Source organism: Lytechinus pictus, chromosome 8 (genome assembly GCF_037042905.1).
Source record: "Lytechinus pictus isolate F3 Inbred chromosome 8, Lp3.0, whole genome shotgun sequence".
Taxonomy (NCBI): Eukaryota; Metazoa; Echinodermata; class Echinoidea; order Temnopleuroida; family Toxopneustidae; genus Lytechinus; species Lytechinus pictus.
The window spans coordinates 18,308,155-18,320,193 of record NC_087252.1 but is presented as its reverse complement, the minus strand read 5'-3'; the positions used below and the strand labels follow the sequence as shown (position 1 = coordinate 18,320,193).

Below are 12,039 nucleotides of genomic sequence, written 5' to 3'. Positions count from 1 at the left end.
GTCAAATCTGCACTGGAATATGGAAATATCTTACATTTCAATCAATAAACTATAAAAGATTCATGTGTGAGACATCATTGACTCTCATTTGCACAATTTCTGATATGCATATATAAACCTGTTTTGTGAAAAATAAGTGAAACTTTAATATTTTTTTTTTACATCCGATTTTGATGAAATTTTCAGCATTACTCGTTTGAAATTCCTGTATTAACTTTTTGAGCACTGGGCCATGAAGTCCTGCGTGCTGAATGATTTTAGGGAGGAAACAATGCATTGTTTGCTTGAGCGTAAAATGCGAAGTTCCCTAATCAACTTTCGGACGGGGTGGACCTGACCTTTGAGTAAACTTTAAAACGTCATAACTGTTATCATTTCACATCCATTTTTGATGAAATTACATTCTCTATTTATTCAGATTAACTTTTGGGGGTTGAATTTCATTGAGGGGGAATTGGATTTTCTTGTCCAAAGGTTTGTTATTTATCATATGATCTGAGATCAACAGACTGACCAACTAAGAGTTTATACCAAACGATGGTTGGATAAAATAGTAATTGCATTAAGTTGATAGTACAGCAAGTCGATGCAAACTGGCTTGATATCCCCAAGTATCCTAGCATGGGTAAAGTCTAAAACGTATTCTTCTAGACGTCGTTCCTTCAATAAAAAGTCTTCTGAAGATAGAATAATGTACACAGTTTCGGTACATGTATACATCCATTTTGCTTCCCATGGACAGTGAAAAATAAAATCAACAAATTCCATGTCATAACTTTTCTAAATAACATATTTATTTCACATGGCAGCAAAGAAAATTCATTAAATTGATCTGGGGGCCCATTTCATAAAGAGTTCCAACTGTTGAAACTTTGCCATTACGGAAACTACCATAGTAACCTTGGTTTTGATTGGCTGCTGAGCCCTGTTGCCATGGTAGTTGCCATAATGGCAAAGTCACAACAGTTATAACTCTTTATGATGCAAAACCCAGGTATTGTTTTACATTTGCTCTAGACCATCCTCATATTCTTATCATCAGGGTGTGTAAATAAATAGGTTTGCATCCTGGCAATTGATAAGCATTCAAATGTATGATCAAAATCTGGGAACCATTACATGTTTCGCCTGTGATTCAATTTTCACAGACATATTTGCTCTCAGCCAATCAGATGCAGTTATTTCAGTAGCTTTTAACAGTTGTCAGTGGAAATCACTGACTCGATTCCTTCATGAAATGCTCCCTCGATTATACATTCTTTGAATGTACTAATTTTAGACAGGGCTGATGTTTAATACACGAAGCTGATTTCAAGTTATGCATAACTTTACACACAACTTATGACCAGGGTCCCGTCTTACAAAGAGTTACGATTGATCCAATCAACCATAACTGTATGGACTTCCATAACTGTCATAATTTTTCAAACAGGAAATCTGCACAAAGTCCTTTGTTAACAAAGAGGAGCAAACTGCATTGTCAAGACAACAATGAATGTATGATCATTATCTAGAAAACATTTTGAATAAACATGGCATTTTAGATGCTGGCGTTGTTGGCTTTCCATAGTTGTGGATGATCGGATCAATCGCAACTCTTTTTAAGATGAGACCCAGACGTACAAATGTACAGTAGGTGTAGGTATCTTCACACAAGAACTTCTATTAAAATCAAATAAATAATTATTACAAAAATATATCACACAATCATATTGCATATCACATAAAGAGCAACACACCAGAACAGCAATCATGTTAGAACGATATGTATACAAGGATGCCGTTGCTAGAAAAATAATTGTGCAATGATACCATTTCCTAGACATGACATCCTAAGGATGATGACCATGGATTTCTGAAAGAAAGAATGAAAAGAACACATTGTATATCTACACCTTTATAATTTTCTTAATTGCTTTCATTTCATTGAATTCAATCTGACGCACACTTTGCAACACTCTTAAACTGATATCAAATGTCACAATGCAAATATATATTGAGTCTTAGCTTAATTATTTCAAAATGCAATTTAACAAAACAAAACACATGTTAAACAGGTTGCACGTGTGAGAAAGGCCAAGTATTTCCCTCATCTTTATAAACAAAATTAGAAAGCAATAGTCATTTATAAAGATCTTAAAAGATGTCTGAATAAAGTACAACTTCCTGCATAGTAAAATACATACATAATCACAAATTCATGAAACAATATTGGCAAGCAATTACAAGCATATTTTATTGGGGGTGTCGTGGTCTAGTGGTTACGACTCTCGTCTTTCAATCAAAGGGACATGGGTTCCAATCCCAGCCGTGGCGTGTTTTCCTTCAGCAAGAAATTTACCCACATTGTGCTGCACTCGACCCGGGTAAAGTGAATGCGTACCCGGTAGGATTTATTCCTTGGATGCTTTAGCCCTATTTTATGGCAGCTCAGCTACAGCTGGGGTAATAATATGATACTAAGTATCAAGCGCAGTAGAGTATATGCTATTATAGTAGCTGCGCTTTATAAATGGACCATATTATTATTATTATGATTATTGACTGGTGGATACAACAAGAACGGATCAATAGTCTGAAGGTTTGATGAAATTGCAATCTCACAAGGCTGGTTCACCACTCCAAGAAGATTTTTTTTTTCTTTGGATTGGTAAAGTGTCAAAAATAAAGTCATGACCACCATGAGCTGAATCATAAGTGTCTTGGATAGAGGGATTGGTTTCACATACTCAAAGACAATTCGTTCTTAATGCAACAAATAACATCCATGTCCATCATCTTGGGTCATAAGTGTCCTTGATAAGGAATTGTTTCACTAACTTCAGAATGATTTTATTTTAACAATAATCACAACTGAAAGCTTTGCCCATCATGAATTTGGATCATAAGTGTCCTGGATAAGGGACTGTTTTCAAGATTTGTTCTTGATATTCCATCATGATCGTGGGTTACAAGTATCCAGGATATGGATTGTTTTCACCAACTTCATGACGATTTTACATTAACAATAGTTACAACTGAAAGCTTTTCCCATCATGAATTTGGATCATAAATGTCCTGGATAAGGGATTGTTTTCACCAACTCCAAAATGATCTGTTCATAATAAATATCACAGATAAAAGTTGTGACCATCATGATCTTGGATTGTAAGTGTCCTGGGATATAGAGGTTGTTTTCACCAACTCCAAGATGAATTGTTCTTTGACAAATGTCACAAATAATCGTCATGTCCATCATGAGCTTTGATCACAAGCGTGATGGAGACAGGACTTGTTCTCACCGACTCCGAGACGATCTGATTGGTCCTTTCACAGTCCGGTAGAATAGCTTGTTGGCCACGCCCACAACGAAGGAGAATAGACGTACTTGGAAGTCACTACGGAGCAAAATAATCAAAAAAAGAAATAGAAACGGATGGAATTTACAAAGCTTGTCCAATGTTCACAATTCTCCCTGATCATTCAAACACCAGGGGGGTGTTTCACAAAGATTTAAGAATGATTTACATGTAGAGTCGCACTTAAATGCCTCCTTGCATGCGGTATAAAAAGTAGGACCGCATTGGTCAGATCATGCCAAGAGGACACGCACTACTGCATATTAATCAATAAGATTGCGCGTTGCCTATCTTGTATGTGTCAGTATTTAAGTGCGACCTAAGTCATACTTAAATCTTTGTGAAACACCCCCCTGGGCCCATAACACAAAACCTAGTCTGCATGCACAGACCCTCGGTTTTCGCAATTCACATAATAGTGCATAATGCAGAGTCTGAAGTAGTGAGACTAGATTCACTATGTACTGTGGCTGGCTCTACCAAGGACACAGACAGAGAGTTTGGGGTCAAGTCATCACTCCAGACATGGTAAAAATTGGTTAGAGTGTCAAATATGTGTCTGTGCTTGCAGACTACACAAAACCAGTGATTATTAAAACGTACTGTTGATTTTAGAGTCTGTAGCCTTTTGAGTGTACATAATTAAGTGGGTTTTGCAGTGATGGTGATAAACAATCTAAAAAATTAGACCATCCAGTTTTAGACCAAGTTGTTTAGCAATGACAGTGATAGACAATCTAAAAATTAGACCATCCAATTTTAGGCTAAGTGGGTTTTACAATGGTGGTGTGAGACAATCTGAGAATTAGACAATGTCCTTTTTAATAGATCTAGTGGATACAAACAAAGTGCATATTCTATTTGATTTATTTACCATGGTTTTGGTGGAGGCTGAGCCTCATTGCCGCTGATGATGAAGAGAGGGAAGACGGTAGAGAACACACAGCCACTCACAAAGTAAGACTTGGGCAGTGATGTGATGACGGCCAGGGGTAATCCAAACCCTAAGAAGTACGGCCAGTTGGTCTCAATGTACGCTATCCTTGTGTGAACTTCCCAGCCTAGGAGAGAGAGGTTAAAGGTCAAATGGCAGATTTTTGTTATTCTGTGCTTGAAAATTCAAGCATCAATAAAAAATACTATTATCTAATCTAGGCAAATACATTAATCACAGACAGGTCAAGTCTCCTACAAGCATGAGACCAATCAGATGTAAGGATTTTCAATAGCTTATAACAGTTGTCAGTGAAAATACCCTGACAAATTACTTGAATTAAATTGAACTGGAATGTATTCAGAGTTGAGCTAAAACTGAACTAGAATGTATTTAGAGTCGAGCTAAATTGCATTGGAATGTATTCAAAGTTGAGCTTAATCGATTTGGAACGTATTCAGAGTTGAGCTAAAACTGACTAGAATGTATTCAGAGTTGAGCTAAATTGAACTGGGATGTATTCCTAGTTGAGCTTAATTGAATTAGAATGTATTCAGAGTTGAGCTTAATCGATTTAGAATGTATTCAGAGTTGAGCTAAATTGAATTAGAATGTATTCAGAGTTGAGCTAAATTGAACTGGGATGTATTCAGAGTTGAGCTTAATTGAACTGGAATGTATTCATAGTTGAGCTAAATTAAACTAGAATACTGAGCTAAATTGAACTGCAATGTATTCAGAGTTGAACTAACCTGAATTGGAATGAATTCAGAGTTGAGCTAAATTGAATTGGAACGTATTCAGAGTTGAGCTAAATTAAACTGGAATGCATTCAGATATGAGCTTAATTGAACTGGAAATTTTTGATAGTTGAACTAAATTAAACTAGAATACTGAGCTAAATTGAACTGCAATGTATTCAAAGTTGAACTAAATTGAATGGGAATGTATTCAGAGTTGTGCTAAATTGAATTAGAATGTATTCAGAGTTGTGCTAAATTAAATTGGAATGTATTCAGAGTTGAGCTAAATTGAATTGAAATGTATTCAGAGTGGAGCTATAAAACTCAATTGGAATGTATTCAGAGTTGAGCTAAATTGAACTGAACTGAACTTTACATGTATTTATCTGAACTGAGCTTACCCATATTAAACCACTTGTACTCAAATGCATATAGAGCATTGAGCAATGATAGATGAAACATACTCAAGAACTGGCTCACTCCTTTTATAGGTACTAAGCTCACCAACATACTCTAGGAGATAAAGAAAAAAATACACATTAAGACCAGTGTTCTAGCTGGAAACTTCTGAGTCGTGGTTGCGATTTCATGGCAATACATATTTTAAAGGTAAAGTTTGGTGAAAAAGAATGAAAATCATGTAGTAACTATCTGACATTGGCTAATCTTTAACATTTTATCAAATACAATTGAATACAAATGCTTATGGTAAATAATGAAAGTTAAACAAGATTAAAGGAGAATGAAACCTTTGGAACAAGATAGCTTGTGTGAAAACAGAAAAATCTAAGAAACAGATCAACAAAAGTTTTAGAAAAATCGGACAAATAATGAGAAATTTATGAGCATTTGAATATTGCGATCACAAATGCTATGGAGATCCTCAAATTGGCAATGTGACAAAGATGTGTGATGTCACTTGTGAACAACTCTCCCCATTACTTAAGTATATATTTCACTTGAATTGCCTCTTTTATCACATCTATCAATAGATCATGTGTTCTTTCTATAGGAGGGCATGTAATACAGATTTTCAAAGAATACATCATGGATAGAGTTTGTATCACCACAAGAAAAAGCAGAAAGAGAAATTTTGAGGGTATTTTATAGTCCATCAAAGGGAAAGTTGTTCACATGTGACATCACACATCATTGTCGCATTGCCAATGGGAAGATCTCCATAGCATTAGTGATTGCAATATTCAAATGCTCATAACTTTCTCATTATTTGTCAGATTTTTTTCAAACTTTCTTTGTTCTTATTCTTTAATTTTTCTGTTTCAACACAAGCCTACTTATTCCAAAGGTTTCATTCCCCTTTAAAGACCATATGGAAATTAACACAAGTACAAGTCTTCTTTGCAAGGAGTTGCGTTAGAAACACTTTTCATTTGAAATAAGCGGCGGTCAGGAACGGTTTTATGTTTATCAGGATGAGTGGTGGTCTAAAATCTTCTGTGTTGGTTTGACCCGACGACTTATAACACTGCTGAGCTCAGCATGCTGTCAAAATTTGCAATATTGCATTGCAGTTTACATTTAACAGGCATGATATTCCCCTCTGAAAAAAAATCTGAAAATAGCCAAGGGTCACTAAGTCAGCGACGAAGTCCGAGGCGGTTCCAAGCTCTTGCATAGTAAAGAAATCAAAAGTGATTTTTCAAGGTGAGTCTGCAAGATAGTTTTATCATTTGTTGTTTTTAGTTTTCCAGGGCACTTGCACGGGGGCATTTCAAAGGCAAATTTGCATTCCCTGATACCACTCACCTGTAATAGAAATAGTATCTGTATAAGCACACTGAAAAGAAGATCAGCTATGAGTCTGCTTAGGCTAGGTAGCTGGGGCCGACCTCTGGACTTTCTATAGGCAAGATCTGCTATATCCTAGAGAGATAGAAAGAGGGAGAGAGATGAAGAAAGAAAGATAGAGAAAGAATACCGGTAAGACAGGGTTTCAATCCCCTACTTCATGAACAAGTATTATTCAATTTGTAAATGAACAAGTACATGTATTCATCATTTTATATTTGCCTTATGAAAGGGATTGTGCAACATAGATGTATTCTTCAAAATGGTTTCTTATCAGGAATATCTGGCCCCTGGGTAGCAGGAATGGATTTTTACCTTATTGAGCCCTGGCCCATGGATAACCAATGTTGACTCTTTTCTTCTTTTCTGTCAATTTCAATCATACTAGTATACAATCATTTATTTTCTTGTAATATGGACCACATATTTTTAATGGCATTCTTCTACTACTACTACTACTACTACTACTACTACTACTACTACTACTACTACTACTACTACTACTACTACTACTACTTCTACTACTACTACTACTACTACTACTACTACTACTTCTACTACTATTACTACTTCTACTACGACTACTACTACTACTACTGCTGCTGCTACTACTACTACTACTATTACTACTACTTCTACTACTACTACTACTACTATCACTACTACTACTACTACTACTACTTCTACTACGAATACTACTACTACTACTACAGATAATATTACTATTGGTTGTGGTGCTGCTGCTGATGATGATAAACATCATTATCATCATAACAATAATACAAACAACGATGATAATAATGATAATATTAATAATGTAATATATGTTATTAAAGTGCACTGATGATTTGAGCATAAACAAACATGAATTACAAGTGCATTGTGCACAGTTCTAAATAAAAAAAAGATAAGATATATGCTGAGTGTTAGAAAATCATCTCTACGGGAGAAGAAAGATGGATTGTGGGAAAAGTTGATAAAGGGAATGCTTACCTGAAACCATAACGCACTGACAGCCTTACTTAGCAGGAAGAGGGGTAGAACCCAGAATGCACTGAACGTATATGACAGCATCGGCTTCATCCATGCCCATACAAAGTTCTCTGACCCCGCCGCACCTGTAGCAGGTCAAAGGTCATCAAAAAGATTACAATGAGAATAATGATGATAATATTGTGGTTATTAATAAAGTGCATGACACGGTAAATCTAAATTCACATACATTTTTTTATTGCATTCTTTTCGAAAATAAGCCCCTTGAATCCGAACTGGAAGGCATTATTAAGACCTTCAACCATGATAATGAACACACCCACAAATTCCACTAACATGTCCAAGACAAAATCTTATACAGATTAAATATGTTGGGAAATTTTTTCAAATGATGGAATTTCAAGTAACACAGAGACAGCATTTTACAAAGCATCATATTGTTGGTGGGCTGCTAAAACCTTGTATCAGCACAGAAAAATGTATATTTTTCAAGTTTTGACATACAAGCAACCACCTTCTTTTGCTTGCATTGGCGCACTGTTTTCAGACAATATGAGGTTGGCACCCAATAGCGTATGCAGGATTTTTGAAAAAGGTGGGTTTCAAGCTGAATGAAAAGTTGACAAGCAGAAAAAGAAAAAGGTTTTCAACAAAAATTGGAGGTTGTTACGTATCAAAAAAATTTGACAAGTCAAAAAAAAAAAAAAAAGGTTTTGAAAAAATTTGAGGGGGGGGATTTTGAACCCCTGGCTGTAACCACCTCCCTGCGTAATAATGATATTTTTTTTTTTATAATGGCCCATTGATGGTATCAGTGACATGTATTTCACTTAGCTCTAAACAACTGACATAGAGGTTTTTCAGTTCCTTGTTACAATGGTCTGTGAAAATCACTGCCAAAAATTTTGAGCAATGCTCAGGAGTACACAGATGACTGTGTTTTTATTACCTGCAATGAAATTAGTGATGTATTGTAGCAGAGGGGAACCAGCACATTATTAAATATGAGGCTCTGCATTATCATCTTATCAGTGATTTCATTTACAAATATGCTCTACAGTAACCAATAAGATTATAGTGTAGTAGGTTTCACAGTACACCATGTATCTTTCTTGTTGGTCCTGAAAAGGACCACCCAAACTCGACGTTTCGACAAGTGTGCCGAAGAAAGATACATGGTACGGTACAACCTACTACACTATTCTTCTTCGCCATGGAAACCTTCAGAAGTTAAATAAGATTATAAGTGTTTAAGTAGATTGAAAAAAACTGCCATTGAAAATCATTGCCAAATAATAATAACTGGATTTATAAAGCGCTTTTTGCCTGAGGATACAAAGCGCTGCTATTATTACCCCGGCTTTAGCTTGAGCTACCATCACCGGCGCTCAGTGCATGCAAGGAATTACTCCTGCCGGCCCCCATTCACCTCACCTGGGTCGAGTGCAGCACAATGTGGATAAATTTCTTGCTAAAGGAAAACATGCCATGGCTAGGATTCGAACCCATGACCCTCTGTTTCAAGGGCGAGAATCAGAACCACTAGACCACGACGCACCCACATATGATATGAGACTCTGCGATTCACAAATCAACTTATCAGTGATTTCAATTACAAATATGCTCTAAACCAATAAGATTGTAAAAATTTAAGTAGATTGGAAAAAGTTGCCACTGAAAATCACTGATAATTATACCTTTGTGTAATGCTCAAGATTCCCTCAGAACTACAGCGAACTGTGTTTTTCTTACCTGCAATGAAAGTAGTGACGTACTGTAGCAGGGGAAGCAAGACATTGTTAAAGACGACGAGACTCAGCCAGAACACACCTACGTTCAGGGCACAGCATTGGAGGATTCTATGCATTACCTTAGGTTCCCTGTGTGGAGATAAATTTACAAATGTAGTTAGGATAAATTGAAAACAAATAGCTATTTTTTCTAAGCTATTGCGCCATCTTGGGACAAGAGGTGAAGTTGTAAACATGCACCGAACAGGACAATGTGCTCAATAGAGGCTGATCAAGTTAATCAAGAAAATTGTGAAATTCTCCTTGCAGACGGTCTTATAATTTCCTTTCCATTTTGTTCAACACTGATTCCACCCCACTGAACTATATGTAGTTGACAATTGATTTCTAATGTATTTTTGTTATTGTATTCCAGGGCCTCCGAGAATAACAGTGTTTGAACCACTGACAGAGTCACCCTGGTAAAATAAGATGTAATAAATAAAATAAAAACACATTTTAATTTTATGTCAAAATGTTTATTTAAAGTAAAGTGAAATTTATTAGAGCCAAATTAATTATGATTCTTTAAGTATTTTTCTTTGGTGCAAAGGTTCTGAGAAAATTAAACTGGGCCCCCGTCAGAAACGGTGGGTGGTTTAATTAAACCTGGGTTTACTTAGACCACACTTTTATATTATAGATCTTACTCTTGTTTCTTCTCTCTCTGAGGCAGCGGCCTTCGCCTGGCTTCCATCATCTTCTCTTCTCTCTTCTTCCTCATCTCCTCCTGTATCTTCGCCATCTCGGCGTCGACTCGGAAGACAAAGAGAGAACCCACCACAGCATCACGCATGCCATGGCACACGTCAAGGAGTGTCACACGTAATATGTCGGTCATGCTCGGTCAGCTTTCATCATAATAATCAGATCTGAAAGTGAAACATTTCACGAAAGGTTTCTGAAAAATAATTAACGTAATGTAAAGTCAGGCTCCCCTAAGTTAGCCCTCATCGTTAGCATTTTTTTCTCCAAATGCATGCAAGCTACATGTAGGTCCTAACGTTAAGGACCTGGCCTGGGCCTCCACTTCAGTATAGATACTGAGACTATATAGGCTACCATTAGAGGGGGTAGATATCTAGTTCAATTTTCAAACAGAGAAAAGAAACAAGGACAACCCAGGATGATGACCAAGGCAATGGCATTGCCAATGGCAACGCCATCCCCCCCTCTGTTGCAAAAATACATGATTAGCCCTAAAGATTCAGTCTCTGTACTGTATTTGGCTGTTCCGTTACACTGTCTAAAGACGTGTCGAGGTCCCCGGGGCAAGCTGTTCCGCTGAACTGCGTTGGCTATACTCGACACCAATTGAATGATTGATACAATACATTATTTACATACATGTATGATAGTAAAATATCAGAAATTGTTAAATAAATCCCCAGAAATGACGGTTATTACTGTCTATACGATGATAACTTTAAGGTATGGTAGTTGCTGAATTGAACGCATGATGGTGAACAATATGATATTAAAAGTTCTAAAAAATGCAGGACAAGTAAAAACACAAAAGGAGCACACGATCAATCAGGCTAGGGGGCAGCTAGAGTACACCAAAAGCTTCGGTCTCTGTTTTGTTGTTCCGCTGAACTCCGTTGGCTCCACTCACCAATTACAGACAGTAGCCTATACAGTCTACAGTCCAGAGTGGCTTTAAATGGGTGTAGATTTGGCGGTTTCTCGCCAATTTGGCTTATTTTCACTGATGACGTAGCTGAAAAAAAATCCCCTTCGCCTCGATGTCAAATTTGGAAGATCGGACGCATGGAAGTTGGATTTGGCTCATGTGAAAGTCTAATGTTGTCTTTACCATCGTGACTGGCCCTGAAGGTATAAAGTTTTGACAGTTTTTACATTGTAAACCTATTTTAACAGCTTGTTCATACATTTTTCTTGGTGTGTGGTGAATATAAATCGAATCTAAAAATCCAATCATTTATTTTTTACATCCTCAAAATTGATTGTCAGAAATAGCAAACTGCTGCGAGAGTTGCGTGCTACGCGACCATCATGATGAGTGCAGTGTCGCCGGAGCGCATGGGTGCACCGGCTCAGAGGGGTTATGCTAGCAGTTTGTGCATCGCATTGATTGAATTATAATTTGCTTTTGAGATCTAGAGTCTACCTGTTTATATTTATATTATTAGTTATTACATCCTTTGATTAATATAAATATGCATATTACACAATTTTAGCTTGTTTTCAGTATTTTGTTGTAAGATAATTGGGATGTCATTTATATCATTTATTTAGGCAAACTTAGCCTGAGGTCACCCAAGAAAAAATAATGAAAAAATAATAATAAAAAATGATATAATTCTACATGTAGGTACAAATTCAATGGATGCCAAACAATAATAGTTGTCATAAATGTATGTAAATGATGTATAAATTGTTGAATGTTTCTTTAATAGTACTTCCATTCC

The 12,039-nt window shown here is 36.4% G+C and overlaps 1 protein-coding gene across 1 annotated transcript; it reads right to left on the bottom strand.

The window, feature by feature from the left end:
* Nucleotides 1-772: 772 nt before the first annotated feature.
* LOC129266264 (etoposide-induced protein 2.4-like) lies at nt 773-10,498 on the bottom strand. The gene is made up of 7 exons (XM_064103699.1): nt 10,258-10,498; nt 9,570-9,697; nt 7,818-7,942; nt 6,783-6,899; nt 5,417-5,528; nt 4,213-4,399; nt 773-3,377 (listed from the first exon to the last, which is right to left on the bottom strand). The coding sequence occupies exons 1-7, from the start codon at nt 10,446-10,448 to the stop codon at nt 3,278-3,280; spliced, it is 960 nt and encodes a 319-aa protein (XP_063959769.1). The 5' UTR covers nt 10,449-10,498; the 3' UTR covers nt 773-3,277.
* Between the last annotated feature and the right edge of the window lie 1,541 nt (nt 10,499-12,039).